Genomic DNA, 21,479 nt, shown 5'->3' with positions numbered 1-21,479 from the left:
AATTAAAAAAAAAAAAAAATCAGCTTCAATACTGCATAGGGATGCTGAAGCGTGCCCACTTTCCCTGAACTCTCACTTTATCTTGGATTTCCACACTTCCTTTCCACCCCAAAGGAACAGACTATTCTATTCTAGTCAATCTCTCCTTTCAGCATGAGAACCCCAAAAGGCAAGGCAGTTACCAACGGGGACAATACAAAGGCTGATTAACAGCCACATAACAACAGATAATTTTCTTTTGCATAAATAGCAAAGGGCCCATAGGTTCATCTCCCTTGGGCACAGGGCACACAGTTCATGACCATGTTAATGACAGTGATATGACTCTTTTGGGAGGAGGATGACGGCCTAAAGCACCTGATCTGTTTCAGAAACATTGCTATATGAAACGTTACAAGAAACGTCACCAGGATTAGTCACCAGAAGATTTAGTTTTAAGGGATTAGCTCTTCAAAATTTTTAAATAGCCTGGAAAAAAAAATAACTTTGACTAATTCAAATCACACACACACATACACACACACACGCACACACACACAAAGACATAGAAAGAATCTTGAGGGGGGGTGCCTGGGTGGCTCAGTTGGTTGAGTGTCTGACTCTTGATTTTGGCTCAGATACAGCCCTGTGTTGGGCTCTGCACTGACAGCGTGGAGCTTGCTTGGGATTCTCTCTCTCTTTCTCTCTCTCTGCCCCTCCCCTGCTTGCTCTCTCTCAAAAATAAATAAATAAACTTAAAATAAAATAAAATAAAATAAATCCTTTAATCATCTATATGACAGAAATTAGGTAGAGGGTAAACAGATGCTATCAACTGTTCTGTATATTTAATATTTTTTATAATAAAATGTTGGATGACGTGATTAAGGATCAAAACAAAACAAAACACTTAATACCCAAATTTCACCATGACTACTTTATCTAAGCATAAGAAAGATTTTTGAAAAGATAAATACATTTGCAGACACATATACAATGCATCCATATCCTAACCTGGCCTTGACTTTTGTACTTCTGTGGCCATCTTTGCCTCACCCCATTTTAGCAAGAATCCTACAAATTGGTTCAGCCAGCATCCCCCATCCTTTTTTTTTTTTAATTCTGAAGTTAACACACAGTGTAGTCTTCTTTTTATCTAATAATTTATTTATTTTTTATAATTTACATCCAAATTAGTTAGTATATAGTAAAGCAATGATTTCAGTAGATTCCTTAATGCTCCTTACCCATTTAGCCCATATCCCCTCCCACAACCGCTTCAGCAACCCTCAGTTTGTTCTCCATATTTATGAGTCTCTTCTGTTTTGTCCCCCTCCCTGTTTTTATATTATTTTTGTTTCCCTTCCGTTATGTTCACCTGTTTTGTCTCTTAAAGTCCTCATATGAGTGAAGTCATATGATATTTGTCTTTCTCTGACTAATTTCGCTTAGCATAATACCCTCCAGTTCCAACCACGTAGTTGCAAATGGCAAGATTTCATTCTTTTTGATTGCCAAGACATAGAGCATAGTCTTGACTTAAGGAGTAGAACCCGGTGATTCATCTCTTATGAATCCCCGATCCTTAATATCTGGTCATCCTCAGTATCTGACTGGGTTCCTCATCCTCCACTGTCCCCCAGTGATGTCTGCTTACCCTGGCCTGCCTTGAGGAGGAATCCTGCTAAATTGGGTTAGCTAGAATTTCTTTCTCCTGACGAGTCCTCTTAGTAGGTTTCCATCCACCAATCCCTCCAGCTTGCTCCCTGACTATAAATTCCCACTTTCCCTTGTATTCAGAGTTGAGCCCAATCTCTCTCCCCTACCACAAACATCACCATGGTAATAAAGTCTTGAATACAGACTTCCTTTTACAAGTGTCACAAATAATTTTTCTCCTCATAATACTACCTATTGGGATGCCTGTATGGCTCAGATGGTTTCGGCTCAGGTCATGATCTTACAGTTTGAGAGATCGAGCTCCGCATCAGGCTCTGTCGCCTGGTTGGGATATTCTCTCTCTCTCTCTCTCTCTCTCTCTCTCTCTCTCTCTCTCTCCCCCCCCCCCACCCCCGGCTTTGTCTGTCCCTCCCCCGCTCACGTGCGCAAGCACTCTCTCAAAATAAATGAACATTTTTTAAAAACAAAGATAAAAACAAACAAAAAGAACACAACACCACCCACACCCACCAGCAGAGTCACTAAAGTTGAAAAAACCAACAACACCAAATGTTGGCAAGTTGTGGAGCAACCAGCACTCTTATTATACAATGTGGGTGAGGGTATAAAATGTACAACCACTCTGGAAAAGGCCAGCAGTTTCTTATAAAACTCAGCATACACCCACCGCATGATGCAACAATTCCACTTTTAGGTCTCTCCTCAAGAGAAATGAAAATATATATGCTCACAAAAAGACTTCTACAAGGATGTAGCATTGACAGCAGCTAATATCCAAAATCTAGAAGTAGCTCAGTTGTCCAAGAAGAGGGGAATAGATCTTAAAAATCAACAACTGTGTTAAAAAGAAAACCACAGGCCCAAATAAAGTCACTTATGCTAGGCCATGTCACCAACCTGGGGCTTAATCATCTAACCTAACTGCACTTTCAACCTCCCCTAGAAACGTAATCTTAACCAGTCAAGCATTTTCTGGTCAGTGCCAATAAGGTAACTTGTCACATGGTCCCTCTCCATGGACGTGGTCATGGAAAGGGTGACTGCCCAAAATAAACCTTTCTTTCTGTGTATGAGTTCTATGTTCTACTTTTAAAAACTTCTCCCTTTCTGTAGCTCTTTGGAGTTCCTTTCTACCTGCTAGAATGGATGCTGCCCAATTAATGAATTGTTTAATAAAGCCAATTAGATCTTCAAATTTATTCAGCTGAATTGCGGTTTTTAACAGATCAGGTGGGATCCAAAGAAAAACCTGTGATGGCATGAGGAGACAATGAGAAGCACAGGTGTGGTGCCCTGCAAGCCCTTTTGAGTTCATGGTCTTTCTCACCATTCCTGAGGGCCACTGGCAGGCTCCTCTCCGTGGAGCTCCCCATCTGATTGGCTTCCCAGTCTAGGGTTACTGGTCAGTCTAGCCCCAGTCCTTAGCCCTTGGTTCAATCCGCAATTCCACGTCGGAATCCCTTCCCTAGTTCCAGTCCACAGTCTCCATTAATGGAGTCTGCTGGCTTAATCCAGACTGGACGTTACCGGCGGTATGCACAGGGCCTGCTATGAGCCAATCTGCAGTAACTTCTAAACCCCAGCCCTTGGTTCTGTCTTCAGATTCCATGCGGGGAACTACCGGTGGCAGCTGCAAGTCTCCCTTTGTTTGGAATCAGCCCACAGCCCCCATTCTTTGAGGTCTGCTGGTTCAACCTTTTCCCCAGTCCCTAGTTCTCTGGTTACTGCTGGTGTCCACAGTTCCATTTCCTCAGTACTTTCGGTTATGTGCACATGAAGTAAAAGCTTAAGTCAAAGAAAAATAATAAATAAATAAACAAACAAACGAATGGGATCCTTAAAATCTAAAGAACTGAGTGCCCACCTTCTGGTGCATCTGCTTATTTCATATCTAAGAACTATGGTCCCAGAAGCCATAAATAGGTATTTATGTTTCGAGTCCTAAAGAACTTGGCTTGGTAACTGTTACAAACCCCAAAATAATGCCAGACAGAAAAAAGCCAGTCAGAAGCACAGAATACTCTCCATTCACGGATAAGTGGTAAAAAACCAACTAATGCATTTGGTACTTTCTCTTCCACAGCTTCCATCCAAAGCCGGTCTAATGATGCACTAACTTTCATATCATGGACTATCAAGCCCCTTCTTCCACATCTCTCCCTCTCTCCCGGAGGAGGACCCTTCCAAAAAGCAGATTTGCTGCCTGAGACTCATGCTGATACTGCAGATACAGTGAGTGAAAGAATTATTAGATTAAATATAAGGCCAGGATTTCCCGGGGGGAAAAAAAAAAACCCTCAGGAAAAAGAAGCCATTTTATAAGCAATCCTTACAATATACCTCTTCCTATAGGAAGTCCTCCCAATCCCTTTATTCTAAATACAAAATACCAGTTGGGGTTGATGTATCAGCCTAAAACAACCTCAGTCAAGGTCTGGTTTGGGCTGCTTATAAAAAATAAGCTGATGGTACGAAGGAAAGATGACAAATTAAGCACAGATTTAGCAATTATTCCTGAGGCTACGAACTCACACTAAGCGCCCACTGTAAACCCTTTTAAAGATCATTTTAAAAAGTAAATAGTAGCTGAGTTGCAGTGATCACAGATATACACCTACGGGACACATTGTAAAAGAATTCTACTGTTACAAAATTGGGTAGTTGTAACTTGGGATAAAATTATTCTTGCCCATAATCAAAAGGGATTTATCTCAAAAACCTGAAAACGTGCTCTGGAAAAATACATTGGTTGATCCAAAATGTGGCTCCAGCAAGATAAAAATACTAAGGGCAAAAATGTATGTGAAGATTTTGGAGAAAAATTTGTTATAAATAAAGAGGAAAAACACTATTTCTAAACTACTGTGATTTTACAAAGTATGTGATTCTAAATAGGTACATGTATCTAAATTTAAAATGTAAATTTTGCAAGTAGGCATTCGATATGTTCACCTACATACTTAAAAGTACACGTATTTTCAGGGCGCGTGGGTGGCTCAGTCGGTTAAGTGTCCAGCTTCAGCTCAGGTCATGATCTTGTGGTTCATGAGTTCAAGACCCATGTCAGGTTCTGTGCTGACAGCTCAGAGCCTGGAGCCTGCTTCAGATTGTGTCCCCCTCTCTTTCTCTGCCATCCCACACCCCGCCCACTTGCACTCTGTCTCTCTCTCTCAAAAAAACAAAAAAAAATTAACATTAAAAAAAATACACATATTTTCAAGTGGACCAAACCTTTTTTTTTTTTTGTCCTTTTTAATAGGAAAAATGGAGGAATTTGATATTTGGAATTGTCTTATAGTTGACCAACATGGTACATGCTGAATTTCAATAAAGCAAAACTGATTCACCACAGCTAGTCTACTAACCACATAACCAAGCAGAGCTCTGGTTCCTTCTATCAGAAGCACAAAAAGCTAATAGGTTTGATCACATTTAGTGACTTGTTTCACCCCCATTTCATAATCGTTCAGAGATTATAACTTGAAACAAGTCAACAGTAGGTGTCCAGGATTCATTCCTGGACCCTTGACGTCCCCTCCGTCAGGATCTGCAGTGGCACAAGGCTCAACACTTGAAGCCAACTCCTCTGCCTATCTCTGCATCCCTCCCCACCACCCACCCCCAATTCCATTGGCCTCACCCACCCAGCTGATCTAATTTCCTACCACAGCCAACCTGCTCCCTCCATTCCCAGTAAAGTGGAGTTTTCCCTCCTAACAGCTCCTCTGACTGGAATAGCTGTCCCCCAACTCCATCCTTTACAACCCAACATTCTCCATGAAACTGTCCTGACCACCTCCTTAGCCCACAACACCCTGGCTTCCACTCCCCAAACCCTTGTGCAACGCAGGCATAACTCAGCACTTACGTGCTCTTGTAAATTATTCTGTGGTTGCTTCAGGTATATTCTTTTTTCTAAGAGAAAATAATTGTGAGAGCAGGAACTAAGACCAATGATCCTTCCAGATACCCTCCACAGTTGATTGTTACTTGACTGAATGTTGTCTAATGACCTCATGCCATTTCAAGTGGAGGATGCTTTGGTCCCTGTTCAAGGACAAACTAAAAGAAAAACAGGAGTAGTGCCTTCTGTAAACAACTCTTTTTGGCAAACCTCTGAGACTGTGCCAGTATTAACCTATGGCCTGAGTCACAGAGCATTTGCCATGGGGTGATTGCGGATAACACAAAAAAGGACGATGACCACATCCTGCTTTCTAGAGTTGCAAAAGGTTCTCCATCCACCCAACCCATCAGTGAAAGAGATTGTCAAAGTAGAAATCTTTAAAAATACCCAGAACTTGACCACTCCTCACTGCCTCTACTACCACAGCCCTGACACCCATCACCTGGAGCATTGCAACAGCCTCCTACCTCGTTTCCCTGCACCTGTCCTCACCTCCTCACAATCTCCTCTCAACAGGGACCTACGTGGGCCTGTTAAAATACTGGTCAGATTGAGTCAAAAGTCTCAGATCATAGACCAGTCTGACTCCTGGCAGGAAAATAGAAGGCACATTCAAAGTGGGTGATTTGGGGAGAGTTTATAAAGGAACTAGTTACAAAGGTGTGGGCAAACACTCCTTTCCTAAGGGAAACCATAGGAGAGTGCAGTACTCTGGGGCAGGCAACACAGGGCTACTCGGTCCCCTCCTAGGCATGGAAGTGTGAAGAGAAGGAGTGAAGAGGGCACCAGAGAGCTCCAATGGAAGGTGTCTGATAAGAGTTGTGAGTGCCTCCACTCTAAACACCCTGCAGACCATGCAATCCTGCAGGAAAGGAGTAAATGTGCTGATCTCATTCTCCCTCCCTCTCATCCCCTATCAATACAAACACAGCCAAATACACCCAGAAGACATAAGGCAAGGGAACCTGTCCATGCAGGTGACCTCTTGGGGCACATTTGTAGACAGGGTGGAAAAGGGTAGAGTGGATCTGGGGAGGTAAACAGAAAACTATCCAGCCAAATGGCTTCCCATCACAATCAGGGTATTCGAAAGTATACTTACAATGGTCTGTAAGGCCCTACAAGATCTGACCTTATCTCCTATTCTCCTGTTTACTAATCTCTCTCCTCACAGTGGCTCTCCACTCACCGGGCACTAGAAGGCCTCAGGTCCTTTACACTTACTGCTTTCTCCGCCCAGAATGCTTTTTCCCCAGACACACACGGCTTGCTTCCTTACTTATTTCAGGTCTCAGCGCAAGTGGCAGGCACATCATCAGAGGCCTTCCCTTACCTCCTTATATAAAACTCTTCTGCTCCTACCCGACCCTTTCCTGGCATACTCCATGTCTCTTATCCTACTTTCTTTTTCTCTACAGCACTTCTAAGTAAATTAGATAGATACACAGATAGATAGATAGATAGATAGATAGATAGATGGATGGACGGATAGATTTCCCCCCATTTTGTTGACTGCCTCCCTGGCCCAGAACAAAGTTTCATAAAGGCACCAACTTGGCCTCTTTTGTTCACTGCCTTATGTCCAATGCCTTGAACAGTGCGTGGCACATAGAAGGCACCCAAGTAGTTGTTGAATAAAAATGTGAATGAATAGTACAGAAGAATCCATAGCTAAGGGCTCTTTATTGTTTATAGGTTTAAATTCCTATAACCAAAGTGTTGTTGAACAAATAATTAAGTCTCCTGATAATCAGATAGGAATCAGGAGACAAACATTTGTTCCTATTGGCAATGGCACAAAATTGAAACCTGTTGGTAAATCCCTATGAATAAATGGACAGAACTGAAAGAATAACAGTAGTATCTCCTGTAGACAACTCCTCCTGATGAAGTTTCTTATGAATATATACCATCATTAACCTACCAAACTAGTACTTCTCTAAGCCTTGGTTTTCTTGTCTGTGAAATGGAAAAGGATTGAATGATACAATCTATATGGAGGGCATTTAGCACAGAACTGGGACCCAGTAAATGGATACTACTGATTATTAGTGCTGGCACTGAGGTAACCATTAGTATGAGATACTATATCATCTTCCTACTCTCTGGAACCGTTTATCCCAGACTTTTAAAATGTGAGCTGGAAGAATGACACGGAAAAGACATATAAGATGCTCTATTATCGAACACACAGTAGAGCCTAGATTTGAAAGACACCATATTATAACCATGTTCCATATCAGAAACCTAGCTTCCACACCCGGCCCAGGCCTTGGCTGACCCTTTGGCAGCCCAGAATCTTGTTCATCCATTTAAAAAAAAAAATTTTTTTTAATGTTCATTCATTTTTGAGAGAGAGATACAGAGCGTGAGTGGGGGAGGAGCATAAAGAGAGAGAGGGACACAGAACTCGAAGCAGCCTCCAGGCGCTGAGCTCTCAGCACAGAGCCTGATGCGGGGCTCAAACTCACGAACTGTGAGATCATGACCTGAGCTGAAGTCAGATGCTCAACCGACTGAGCCGCCCAGGCACCCCTTGCTGCATCCATTTTTGCATCACTTATTATGCCTAGACATTTAAAATATAAGTGCTAGTGTTTCTTGGCAGGAACTAAGCAGGGGCACTTCACTGAAAAAAAAAAAAAAAGTAGTACAGGAAAAAGAGAGCAGATCAGTGAAACTCCTGTTAATGTTCCTGTTTTTGACTTGCCCCTTAAACATGGAAGTCTGTTCTGGTCTCTAAATGAACAGACCCACTTCTGATTCCCTTTTCTCTGCTAGTATTCTATCCATATTCTTAAGTGCTGAGTCAGTTCAGTTAACTATATAAAAAGTAACTTAGTAGTGTTACATCACATACCAAGGAACAAGCTTGACCTGAATAAACTCTACAGTCTGTTACTTAGGAACACTGCAAAGATCCTGTAGGTTTCATTGGTGGAAGATTTCTTTGCAATCTTTTACAAAAGGTTTCTGTAGAAAGACACACTGGTGGGCTAAGCTGGGGGGCTAGATTCAAAAGGTAAGGGTTTCCTTTCAATCCTGAAACCTATGTAGCATAAATTCCAGTTACAATATTCTTTCTGCTACCATGTGTATAATTGTCTATTCAAGTCTTTGTGGTTTTTTTTGTTTTTAATTTATAATTATACTTATAGTCATAAATATACAATATGATAACTATCACTATGAATTTTGCCTAAATACAGGATTCGAAATTCAGGTATGAAAGTCAAAGCAGGTCCCTCCAAGGTTAAGCCCGGAGACTGATCTTAATACGAGATCTTATTTAGAAAGCAGCCTGATGCTTATTTGTTAGTGCTAAAAAGAACCATCTCAACCACTTCTAAGGACAGGCAAACATTTCCACAAGAACTTGGGAACAATTCCAATTGCAGAAGGAAAAGGAAAACAAAACTATAGAGTTCACTACTCATTCCTCAAGCGCTTTTCAAAGTGATAGGTTTGAGGCCTCAATGAATGAAGGATAAGTCGTCTAAAATTTCATTTTAATTAGCGCTTTTCAAATAGTACTGTTTTCCTGTCTGTTTTCCTCAACCAGGTTGTGCCATGCCCATGGTCAGGAAAGGTTTTATTTCTTTGTACTTCCAGCGTTGAACATCGTGTGTCCAATACTTTGCTGGTGCTCAAATAACATGCCCACCCACGAGGTAGGCCCTACAGGATCTGGCCCCGTGGGTCAGTAATTAAACAGATCATGGAATGGCATGACCGCAGTCTGGCCGCTCCTCTTCCCCTCTGTGTCCCCAAACTACGAGCAAGGTGAGGAAAGTGCACTATCCATCCGAGAACCTCCCAATGTCCCGGCGGAATGAAACAAGCTGCCTGACCCGCCCGGGGTGCTTCAGTCCTCCAAGGCACAGAACACTATTCTCTCCGCTTCCTTAAGCAGAGAGGACCCAGGTACTGTCCTCTCCTCCAAACCCAACCCTGAGAACGACCCCTCCCCAACCCGGCCCCACAAATGCTCCATTCCCAAGCCGAAGCCTGGGCGCCCAGAACTGCCCAGAGCTTCCCAGAGGGGAGGCGCCGCGGTGCACTGTGGGAGTCGTAGTTCCCCGGTGAGTTTCGCACCCCGACGGCCCTGCGGACCGGACTTTCGCTCCCAGAAGCCCCCGCGCGGGCGCCTCGCTCAACCCGGCCGCCTCACCTGTTCTATGGACGTGACTGTTTCCACCGAGTCGTCCTGCAACCGCTCCCGCGCGTGCTCCGGCCTCAGACTGTACAGCGGCTCTGACCACACAGGTGAGGAAGATGGAGGGCAATAGTAGGTGAAGGAACTCGGAGAAGCCATGATCAGGAGAGCAGCGGGCGGTCTATAGTACTCCCTTCGTCAAACAACAACGCGCATTGAAACTCAAACGAGCTAAGGCGCTACGGAGAGCGAATAGAGTCAAAAAGTCTTTGAACGCGAATTTCTCTCCACCCACCTACACATCTTAAAGGAGAGAGTTATTGGGATGCTTCCGCCCCCCATTGGGCAGAGTTGCTGCTACAGGAGACTCAGCTTCTTGGCGCGCAAGGAAGGGAGGACGTGTCTGTCCATCTGGATTTCATTTCAGAGAGATGGTGTAGGACGCCTCGGTTCGTTACGCAAAGTAACACAACGCACGCAGGCACACTTCAATATTGCGCTAATTGCCACTTAATTGTAATGACAGTAGTTCGTAGTTTCGAGTGCCCAAGAACTGTGAGTGTAATAACCGTAAAAACATTTGACAGCTCTCCTGACTCAGACACTCTATCACTAACAGAATTCTGGACACCTTTGGGTGCATGACAGCCGCCCGGGGAGAAGCCGGTGGCTTCTCAACAAGGGAATTGCTTTCTCGTTACTGGCGCGATGATGGAGGGAAGGGGCGTTGTAGTTGTTTCCTATCCCCCAGGGAGTTCCAATGCAGTAGTAGGAAGTAAAGTGCAGTAGCAGGAACAAGTATAAGTGAAACGACAAAGGAAATATTCAGTAGTTTTTGGGGGAGCACCTACTCTATGTCAAACACTGAGCTAGGCCCCAGGAATACAAAAGTGAACAAAACAAACAAGGCTCCTGCCCTTGGGAACCTTAGAGTCTAGTGGAATAGACAGAATTAATGAATGAACACAATATATGAAGACTTGTGATAAATGGTATGAAAGAAAATAACAGGGTCTACAAAAGAGAGGAAAGGAGGAGGGGACTAATTAGAGTGAGTGGTCAGGCCCAGCCTCTTTGACGTCTGTCTGAGACCCAAAAGATGACAAGGAGCCATCCACATGAACTGTATGAGCTCCACTAGAGGAAGGAACAAGTTTGATAGAACATTGCCACGAATATACATATGTATGTTTATTAATTCTGATAATTTAATCTGAAGGTGTTCAGAATAAAATTCTTATTGAGTGGGATTAATCATCATATACACCTCCATAAAAATGTTAAAAGTTGTGATTTTAGGAAAATCCTATTTTGGACAAGGAGTAGAAGAGAATCTCTTTAAGGGCCCACATCAAAAGGACTACATCAAAATTATAATACCAAGAGTCGCAGCAGGGCAGAGGTGCTATATTAACAGACTTTCCAGATAGACTCAGACAACCTCCTGCCCAGAGTACTTTACTCTGTTCCCACTCATTTCCAAGTCCCATGTCTTGGGCCCAAGGAGCTGCGGTGTGGTATTTCACAACCAAATATTCCCCTCTTATCTGTCTCTGGTGTTAAATAGAAGTGCTCAGAAAGATTCTAAAGCTGAGGCTGGGATGGCCTAAAGGCCTCAAGCAGGTAAACTATCACCATGCCCATTTCAGTGATAATGTTGCTGAATTAAATCCTGTTGGTGGCAGGATGTTTCTAAATCTGAGAATAAGAGGCTCTGTGGGTTAGGGTCAAGGATATGGCTGCACTATACTTCCCTCTCTGTCGGTATCTTATTGTCTTTCCCTTAGTTCTGTTTTGGAAAAAAAAAAAAAAAAAGGTCTGATAAGGTCTGAGTCACATCTAAGGATTCAGCCTTTGTAAAGAGTTGCTTTGCAGGCTAGAAATTTAAATTGAGCTACTGAAAGAGTAGCTGGAATTGTTTTGTAACAAATTGTTTTACCTGTTATAGGTGCACCTAAAGCAATTGCAAATTGTATTTGAAAATAGAAATCCGTTTCTGAAATGCAGTCTCCTCTACAATAGGATCCGAAAGGGACATGGCAAGAGTCTCCTGCAGGATGCTGTCTATTCATTCAATAGGTATTTATTGAGTACCCATTATGTGCTGGGCACTGAGTTAAGTGCTGAGGAGACAGTGGTGAAAAGCCAGACACAGTCTCAACCGTTACAGGGCTCATGACTTACCAGAAGAAACAGACATTAAACAATTATTACAAAATTGACCATTTCATTACAGTTGGGGGAAATGGCATGAGGGGGAAAAGAAGCATAGGCCATTGTGAGATTGTGTAACAGGGGAAACTTACTACGGTAGCCTGGAAGATCAGGAAAGACTCACATGAGGAACTGAATTAATAAAGGCAGGGTGAGGAGACATCCCAGGCAGAGAAAATTCAGTGACAACCAAAAAAATCAAGTGACACATAGAATGAAAAATATGGGGACTTTGTACTCTCCATAGCCCTGAGAGGACTCTTCAGCCTTGGATCAGCAGTGGCCCACCAGTTATCCTTCCTCTAGGTTTGATAAAACCACTGATTCAAGAAGCAGAATGAACGTACATACTGGCAGTATGGCAAAGGATGATGTACTTAGAGGAGAAAATAATGATAATTAATAGCAACTCCAGCCTGGACTACAGATGGTTTGTGTTTATTTGACTCAAATGCCTGATCTCTTTCTAAATTAAGCTGTGAATTATAGTTGTTTCTTTAAAAATAATATAAAATGTTGATAGTACTGTTTTGTACTTTCAAGAGCAAGAAAACAAGAAAAAAAAATAATGACCTAAATGAACCACTAGAGGTCGCTCCTGACCCTAGAGGAAGCTTCTCCAGTAGGCTTCAAAACTGCTCTCACTGCATTAGTCACAGAACCCCATATGTCGGCATGAATTGTTTCTTTTAGTATAATATCTTGTGAAAGTATGTGATCATACACATCTTGCAAAGATTAGAATATGGAAATAACTGATCTATTATCCCGCTAGATCATTCAGTTTCCTCTCCACATCTCCTCTTCTACCAGCATTTGTGACCTCTTATTCTGTCCTCCCTGGTCCTCCTGTTTCCCTGGACAGAATGACTGCCCAGCTCTTTCTGACATAGGGCCAGCCCCCCCCACCTGTCCTCATGTGCAGCCCCGCCCCTCATGCCCCACCCCAGGATGTCACTCCAGCAGTTCTCCCTTGCCTCTCTTAAAACATCATATCCCTGTACTTGATTATGTCCATCACCCTCAAACAGGCTACTTCTCCATTTGGGGGGAGGGAGGGGGAGAAACTTTTAACGCTTTTGCTTCCACCCTCCTTCAGCTACCTTCCTATTACTCATTTCCTCCCTACCAATGTCTCTAATTCCTCTTCTCCAAGTACCTCTTGAACCCATTCCCATAGGACTTCCCCAGCAACTCTTGTCAAGTCCCAGTGAAACTCCATGTTGCTAAATCCAAGGGCCAGTTCTCAGTCCTTATCTGTCTTCCTGCTTGACTTCCTAGCAATATTTGTTATTAACATTCCCTTCTCACCGAAATATTTTCTTTCCTGTAATGTCCAGCACTAGCCTTTGCTACTGCTTCATCTTCCTGACACCTTAACTTTGGAGCACCCCAGGGCTCTGTCTACACTCATCTCCTGTGAACTCGATTAGTCTCAATGTTTTAAATACCACCATTGGGTTGAAAATTGCCTCATTTATATCTCCAGCCTGGATCTCTCTCCTGAAGTCTGAGTTCATATCTAATACCCTGTTTTCATTTTCACTTACATAGCTAACAAGCATCTCAAATAGTATGTCCGCAACAGAGCCTTCTGGCCTTCCCTTCCAAACCTACGCACTCAGTCTTCCCCATCTCAGTTATGCTAACTTCATGCCTCCGCTTGGAGTCCATTCTTGATGCCTCTCTTTCTCTCACTCCCCATAAATCCCGTTGACGATATATCCAGAATCTGACCACTGCTTACCGATTCCATTGCTAGTGTTCCGGTCCAAACCAGGTTACTGTTACGTGGATTCTTACACTCATCTCTTAACTCCTCATTTTCCTTGTTTGTGCTCTTGCCCCCCCATGCAGCTGAGTATAAACTCAAAAGCCAGACTAAACCCTTTCAATATAAGCAAAGTTACCCTTTTGCTCAAAGCTTTCTTCTCATCTCACTCAGAGTCAACATCAAGGTCCTTAACCATGGCCTAGAGGGCCCTAATGAGCTGGCCTTTTCTCCTTGTACTCTCCTACTTGCTCACTCTGTCCCCCTGCAGGGGCCGCCTTCCTTTCTTTGTACACTCCAGGCACATGCCAGCCTCAGAGCGCTTATGCTCGCTATTCCCTCTCTGCAATGCTCTGCCCCCAGGTATAGACGAGGCTTGTCTGCCCACATCTTATAGTCTTTACTCAAATTCTTTACTTAAATTCCTTTAACTTCAGGCCTTTCCTGACCTCCACATATAAATTGAAATGCCATCATCCTGCACTAATACTGTCTTTATTTTTCTCCATAGCACTTTATCACCAGCTGACAGACCTTATGTTTAATGCATTTATTTTATTTACCAGAATAAAAGCTCTCAAGGCAGAGATTTTTGTATTGTTCAGTGCTTATTCTCTGGCACGTAACAGGCATTGAGTAAGTTAAATGATTTGAGTGATTTCCAGTCATTATAATAAACATTTGAATATTCATTTCTGTAACATACTATAGAAGATAATAACAGTGAACATAATACTAGCCTTATCTTTCAGGAGCTCACTAGCTAATAAAAATAGATACTGTATAAATATAAGATAAATAAATATATTTAAGCAAATATAAAATATTTAAATCTATAAACAAACTAAGACAGTATATATACAAGCTACCCTGGGAGAATAGGAAAGGAGCAGTTAATTTTAAAGTTTTTTTAAAGTTCATTCATTTATAATCTCTACGCCTAATGTGGGGCTCAAACTCATGACCCCAAAATCAAAAGTCACGTGCTCTTCTGACTGAGTCAGCCAGGCACCCCAGGAGTAGTTAGTTTTAATCTATTTAATAAGGGTAGCACTTTAATATGTAACATTTGTATTTAGTAGTATTTTCAGTAGCATAAATATTCTCTGGTAATAATTTTTTAAGTTTATTTGTTTTGAGAGAGAGAGGGAGAGAGCACACCAGCAGAGGAGGGGCAGAGAGAAAGGGAGAGAGAGAGAATCCCAAGCAGGCTGTGCACTGTCAGCACAGAACCTGTCGAGGGCCTGAAACTCATGAACTGAGAGATCATGACCTGAATGGAAATCAAGAGTTGGACGCTTAACTGACTGAGCCACTCAGGTGTGCCTCTGATAATAATTTTTAAATGACTATGCTAGAATTTGGAAATTGTGAAATTCTATTTTTTATTCTTATTTCCTGTAGCACACAAAAGGAAATATAAAAGGCTTCAAATCATTCATAAAAGAATAGCTTTCTGAATACAATGATTTTATGGCACAGGGAACAACTGCGCTTCTCAGAAATCAATAAATTGCCAGTTACACATACCTGCATTATTTTATTGTGTCATGTGTTTGATATAAAATTAATCAAATTATATATTATTCATCATTACCTATACTCTATTACTGAAAACCTGTATGAAAGAATTGACTCTTAGTCCTGGTTGATCATGGCAAAAACTATTTGACCAGCAGATACAGAATTGAAGCCAGTTAAAGAGCACTGTTCGCAATGACAAGCCTGAGACCTGACTTGAAAAACTGTTGAGAGATAATGCGAGGTATACACTCCAGAGCATACCGGTGACTCTCAACCCAGGCTGTGCCTTTGAAAATACAGGTTATCCCAGGCACCAGCCCAGGCCCACTGAGTCAGAATCCCTGGGGCTGGAGCACTGGCACATGCATTTTTTAATGCTCCACACGTGATGCTGATCCACAGCTGGGGTTGGGAGCCACCAGGAACCTTTCTGTGTGTCAGAAATGCTGGCTGTCCACCAGAGTTCTGCTCCCCTTCCATAGCAGGTAGTCACAGCTGGGCACTGACTGCCCAGCAGTCCCCCTGGCATTTAGGCAGGGCTTTGTGAGTGAGTTCTGACCAGTGGAACGTAGGCAAAAGTGACATCCACCACATCCAGGCCTAGCCCTTTAAAACCTACTTGACCATCTACTTCCTCTCTTCCCCTCTCCCCCAACAGGATGTCAGTGCCCAGGGCAGCCCTCCATGTTCAAAGGAGCCACATGCCAGGTGTCCTCAAAGTTCAAAATCTTAATTAACAAAGAGATCTTTGGTGTTTTACTCTGCTGGACAAATGACCATAATCCCTTTATAGTTATTTTCTGGATAAATGTTGTGACCTCTGTCAAATGCACATTTAAAAAAAATTTTTTTTAATGTTTATTTATTTCTGAGAGAGAGAGAGAGAGACAGAGTGTGAGCAGGGGAGGGGCAGAGAGGGGGAGATACAGAATCCGAAGCAGGCTCCAGGCTCTGAGCTGTCGGCACAGAGCCCGACATGGGGCTCGAACCCACAAACTGTGAGATCATGACTTGAGCTGAAGTCAGACACCTAACCGACTGAGCCACCCAGGCGCCCTCAAATGTGTATTCTCACTACTCCTTTCAAATAGCCTTTTTCAAGTTTGCTAACTTATGAGCACAGGGTCAACTCTCTCCTTCCCTGTTAAGTGTCCCAAAGTTTTGTCTTCCCTACAGGGTGTCACAAAACCCCTCCTCCCCTGCTGTGTACAAGACAGTCTTAGAGGGGGTCTTAGGTGTATAGTTAGAAAAAGAAAACCTGTAGTCTTGAAGTGTGAGGGCCCTGGAATGTGGTACTTCCCAATCCTTAGTTGGTGAGCACTTTCCTCCATCCTTCCTGCAAGGCAGATCTTACAAAATGCAGTGTGTTGATTTTAAATTGAGTCCACAGTGGGGGTCTTTATTGAAGATAGCAGATCTCTGCCACCCTGGGTGCCTAAATGACTGTGGAACACAGCCATCCCCGCTCCCACCTCCTTGCTGCCCATCAGACTTTACCTAAGAGGAAAGTCTTTATATGTGAGCACCTGAGATTTAAGGGTTTATCTGTTACAGTATCCAACATTACCTTAACTGATACATATAATGACTCATTCCTACATAGATTCCTAACTGCAGGTTATATCTTGTCCTTCCCAAACATAGCTTTGACCGTAAAAGTTGGGTATGACATACATTGCCTGGTTGGTGGTTACTAGTTATATCTCTCAATTCTAGTCTCATAAAGGGAAGAATCTTCTGAGGTTTTCCCGTCATGAAGTCCTCCACATTGACATGCCAGACTATCTTTTAGGAAGCCACAGGAAAGACAACTTTCATGTCCTGTTCTGAGATAATGAAATCACTCCTAAAAACTCTGTGCACAGGAAATATCTGATGAGGCTTGTGGATTTATTCTTTGTCATGGGCTGATTTGTGTCTCCCTATTTCATATGTCAGAATGTGACTATTTCCAAAGATAGAGGCTTTAAAGAGGTAAGTAAGGTAAAATGAGGTCTTTGTTTGGGCCCTAATCCAATGTGACTGGTGTCTTTGTAAGAAGAGGAGAGTAGGACACAGAAAGGCACAGAACATATGAACATGAAGATGGCCAGGTGGAAGGAGAGAGGCCTCAGAAGAAGCCAACCCTGCCAGCACGTTGACCTTGGACTTCTAGCCTTGAGAACTGTGAGAAAATAAATTTCTATTGTTTAAGCTACCCGGTGTGTGGTACTTTGTGATGGCAGTCCAAGCCGACTAGTACAGTCTTGAAGGTGGTGGCCAGGACAGCAAGGACAACCTGAAGTGGTACTGTGGGACATTTTGTGTTAGCTTGAATTAGCATCATGTTTCTTTCCTTTGGTCCCCAACCCCACCCCACCCTGCCCCCCAACCATCACTTCTTGGCCTTTTGGCTAAGATCAAGTATGGTCCCCAACCCCAGTATGACAACTTACTTTCTCCCCTCTTCTATTATTTGATTCTCTTTCCCCCTTTCTCTATGAGAGAGAGAAAGGAAAAAGGATGGGAGCACCTGGCTGGCCCAGTCGGTAGAGCATGAGACTCTTGATCTCGGGGTTGTAAGTTCAAGTTCCTTGTTGGATGTAGAGATTATTTAAAAATAAAACCTTAAAAAAAAAAAAAAAAGAAAACGAATGTGAATGAACAGAAGACAATACTGAGATGATGGGGAAAAGGAGCTGTCCTGTTTCTTCTAACCCTGAGATAAGGCAGAAATCCTCCTACAAGGTGATCACATCACTTATGTCACCCAAAGTTGGAAACATGTGTGTGAGTCTGGAAGATGCATAGGGTTGTGCTAACCAGGAGTCTCATGGTCCAGGTGTGTTGGCCTCAGCAGTGGGCTGCCTACTGGTACATCTCTCCAGTTATTCGGCCATTGCTATGGCAGATCCCACAGTGGTGCCCCTTCTGGCTGTTCAGGGAGCATGCTCAGTGTGATTGGGTTGGGGGTGGCAGGAAGCAGGGGAAGGCACTTGTCCCTTTGGTAAAAGAATGAGTATCACATAACTGAGAGACTGATTCTTTTTTTCTTTTTAATGTTTTTATTTTTATTTTTGAAGGAGGGAGGGACAGACCATGAGCCGGGGAGGAGCAGAGCGAGAGGGAGACATAGAATTTGAAGCAGGCTCCAGGCTCTAAGCTGTCAGCACGGAGCCCGATTCAGGGCTCAAACTCACAAACTGTGAGATCATGACCTGAGCTGAAGTCAGACGCTTGACCGACTGAGCCACCCAGGCGCCCCCTGAGAGACTGATTCTTGAAGGCTTCCTGTGGGAGAGACAACCAGCAACCATTCCTCAAATGTCTTCCCAGTTCTACTGAAATCTGTCCCAGTGCAAGTTGACCTCAACTGGGGAGGATGCCCGCATGTCCCACTGAGTGCTGAGGTAAGAAGGTGGAATTAGGTGTTTCATTTATAAAGTCCCTGGTTAAAGCAAACTTTGTTGTCTTCAGTAGTTTGTACGGTTATTTTGCTAATGTTGTCCTAAAATTTCAGCCCTTCAATCTCACAAAGTGTGTGAAACACACTCACATGCACACACACACACACAAAGAGAGAGATGTATTTTTTTTCAATATATGAAGTTTATTGTCAGATTGGTTTCCATACAACGCCCAGTGCTCATCCCAAAAGGTGCCCTCCTCAATACCCATCACCCACCCTCCCCTCCCTCCCACCCCCCATCAACCCTCAGTTTGTTCTCAGTTTTTAAGAGTCTCTTATGCTTTGGCTCTCTCCCACTCTAACCTCTTTTTTTTTTTTTTTTCCTTCCCCTCCCCCATGGGTTTCTGTTAGGTTTCTCAGGATCCACATAAGAGTGAAAACATGGTATCTGTCTTTCTCTGTATGGCTTATTTCACTTAGCATCACACTCTCCAGTTCCATCCACGTTGCTACAAAGGGCCATATTTCATTCTTTCTCATTGCCCTGTAGTACTCCATTGTGTATATAAACCACAATTTCTTTATCCATTCATCAGTTGATGGACATTTAGGCTCTTTCCATAATTTGGCTATTGTTGAGAGTGCTGCTGTAAACATTGGGGTACAAGTGCCCCTATGCATCAGTACTCCTGTATCCCTTGGGTAAATTCCTAGCAGTGCTATTGCTGGGTCATAGGGTAGGTCTATTTTTAATTTTCTGAGGAACCTCCACACTGTTTTCCAGAGTGGCTGCACCAGTTTGCATTCCCACCAACAGTGCAAGAGGGTTCCCGTTTCTCCACATCCTCTCCAGCAGAGAGATGTATTTTTGAAAGTAGCTGAGCCAGGATGTGATTGGACAATCCAGATGTCTAGCAGCTTGGACTTCTGGATGATTCCTTTTTTCTTTTTTCTTTCTTTCTTTCTTTCTTTCTTTCTTTCTTTCTTTCTTTCTACTCAATGTAAGCTACTGAATTTGAGGTCAACCAGGCATAATGAAATATCCTCTTTTTTTTTTTTTTATGAGTATGAGTATTTCCCTACATTCATTCAGGAAACCTCATTCCCTTTCCCATCTTGCCTAAGAAAAGCCATTTTCTTCAAAGTGGAGTTTCTTCTTGCACTAGGAACTTACCTCAGGTTGCATATTCTTTCCTGTTTGGTGGACAGAAGCAAGCAGAGAGCCACTAATGGTCCCACTAAGCAGGTCTGTGGAGAGTATCTACCATTACGATGCCAATCAGTGGGAAGGCAGCTCAAGTGCCCAAAAGGGATCAGGTCAAGTTGAACCTGCACTCCACACTGTGTGTGGTGGTGTGGATGAGAATCACAGCAGGAAAACACCCCCCACCATCTGTGGGATACACTTACCACCCATATATGCATAAGGAAAACATTATGGTATGGTTTTGTCCCTCAGCATTTATTGAGTACTGTCAAGTGCTGAGCTAAGTCCTTTCCACACATTATTTCGTCTTTCCAACAATCCTGTGAAGATATCCCTATTTTACCGATGAGGAAACTGAGGCACAGAGGGGGTACAGTAACATGCGCAGGGTTGCAGACAGTGAGTGGCAGATCTGTGGCTGGAACCCAAGTGAGCCCAACTCCAGAGCCCCAGCATGCACCTGAAACCCAGCGTAAACCCAGTGAAGAGAAATACACCTGGAAATCTTAATGGAATTCACAGGGTCTATTTTCTCAACTTTTAATGTCAACAAAGTAGCTATCAGGTTGAGTTTTTCCTCTGTACTATAAATTTAGACACATTGCCTGAAATACAATTCTTGAAGTGAAGAAGATGGCTTTCCTTGACCTATTTCTGAAAAATACATTCTCTATCCAATACTCAGACACACACCTTTCATCATTTTTTAAAGACCTAATGGGTTGGGCTTGTTCACCCCTAATACCCTTTCTTAGGAATACACAATTTTGTAGACTCCAGAAAACATGTATTTGCCTCTTTCTGGCGCTAACACCTTCAGTGGTAGTAAATCGGTCTTGAAAGAGGCTCATTCATTCTTTGGTGCCGTTCGTATACACCAGCAGAAATATTTAGTGGTCTGAAATGATGGATTGGCGTCCTGAACACCTTACCCTAAGCAGCTTAAACCCAAAACAGATAGTTTTGCCTGTAGGAAGGATTGTGCATTCGGAAATGTTTTTATGATCATCGATCTTCCTAGTGAAGAAGGTCAGCAGAAATTTTTACTCGTTTAAATTAAAACTGGGGTGAGGGGTTGGGGGCGGGCGGACACAATCACACAGGGTTCTGGGGAAGCCAGATGTCAGACACAGAATTCTGGCAACACGGTCGAGTGTTCCTGGAGACGATGCCTTCAAGAATAGACGGGTGTTTGAATGCAGACCCTGATCGAGGCCTTCAGACCCCGGGCGAGCCCAAGTGGGGACCAACTCTGCTCCCCCTCCCCCGACCCGGGAAGGGGCGGGGTCCCGGGGCGGGGTTAGCGGGGCCAGATTCGGGATGGGATTTGGGGAGAAGTGATGATACTCGGAAGCCGAGTTTGGTAGAGGTGGGCTGGGTGGGAGCTCACCCCAACTCCCGCATTTAGAACAGCCGCACTGTTTCCCTCGGGTCCCACTGTTTACCGTGGGTGGGAGGGGGCTGGGCTGCAGCCCCGGCCGCGCACCCTCCGGCCGAGGAGCGCGCCCGCCTCGCCTCCGCCCGCCCCCGCCCGCCCCCGCCGCGGGGTCGCCGCGCTCCGGCGCGCGCTCCCCGCCCCCTCTCCCGGGACGCGGGCGGCGACGGCGGCGCAGGGGAAGGGGCGGGCGGGGGCCGCCGTCGTTCTCTCCTCCC

At 43.7% G+C, this 21,479-nt stretch overlaps 1 protein-coding gene and 1 long non-coding RNA gene across 6 annotated transcripts in view; one reads left to right on the top strand and one right to left on the bottom strand.

The window, feature by feature from the left end:
* FNTB (farnesyltransferase, CAAX box, beta) overlaps positions 1-9,975 on the bottom strand; it is a 77,175-nt gene extending 67,200 nt beyond the window's left edge. For all 5 annotated transcript variants that reach the window (XM_053224564.1, XM_053224566.1, XM_053224565.1 and 2 more), the window contains exon 1: positions 9,738-9,975. In XM_053224564.1, the coding sequence (XP_053080539.1) occupies positions 9,738-9,881 (144 nt within the window). In that variant the 5' untranslated portion in view covers positions 9,882-9,975. The remainder of the gene's footprint in view (positions 1-9,737) is intronic.
* Positions 9,016-14,294, top strand: LOC128316055 (uncharacterized). Its single transcript, XR_008299457.1, has 2 exons — positions 9,016-9,832; positions 11,671-14,294. It is a non-coding gene; the product is annotated as an uncharacterized LOC128316055 (long non-coding RNA).
* Positions 14,295-21,479: the final 7,185 nt, after the last annotated feature.

This window comes from Acinonyx jubatus, chromosome B3 (genome assembly GCF_027475565.1).
Source record: "Acinonyx jubatus isolate Ajub_Pintada_27869175 chromosome B3, VMU_Ajub_asm_v1.0, whole genome shotgun sequence".
NCBI classification, from domain to species: domain Eukaryota; kingdom Metazoa; phylum Chordata; class Mammalia; order Carnivora; family Felidae; genus Acinonyx; species Acinonyx jubatus.
This window is presented reverse-complemented; position numbering and strand designations above follow the sequence as displayed.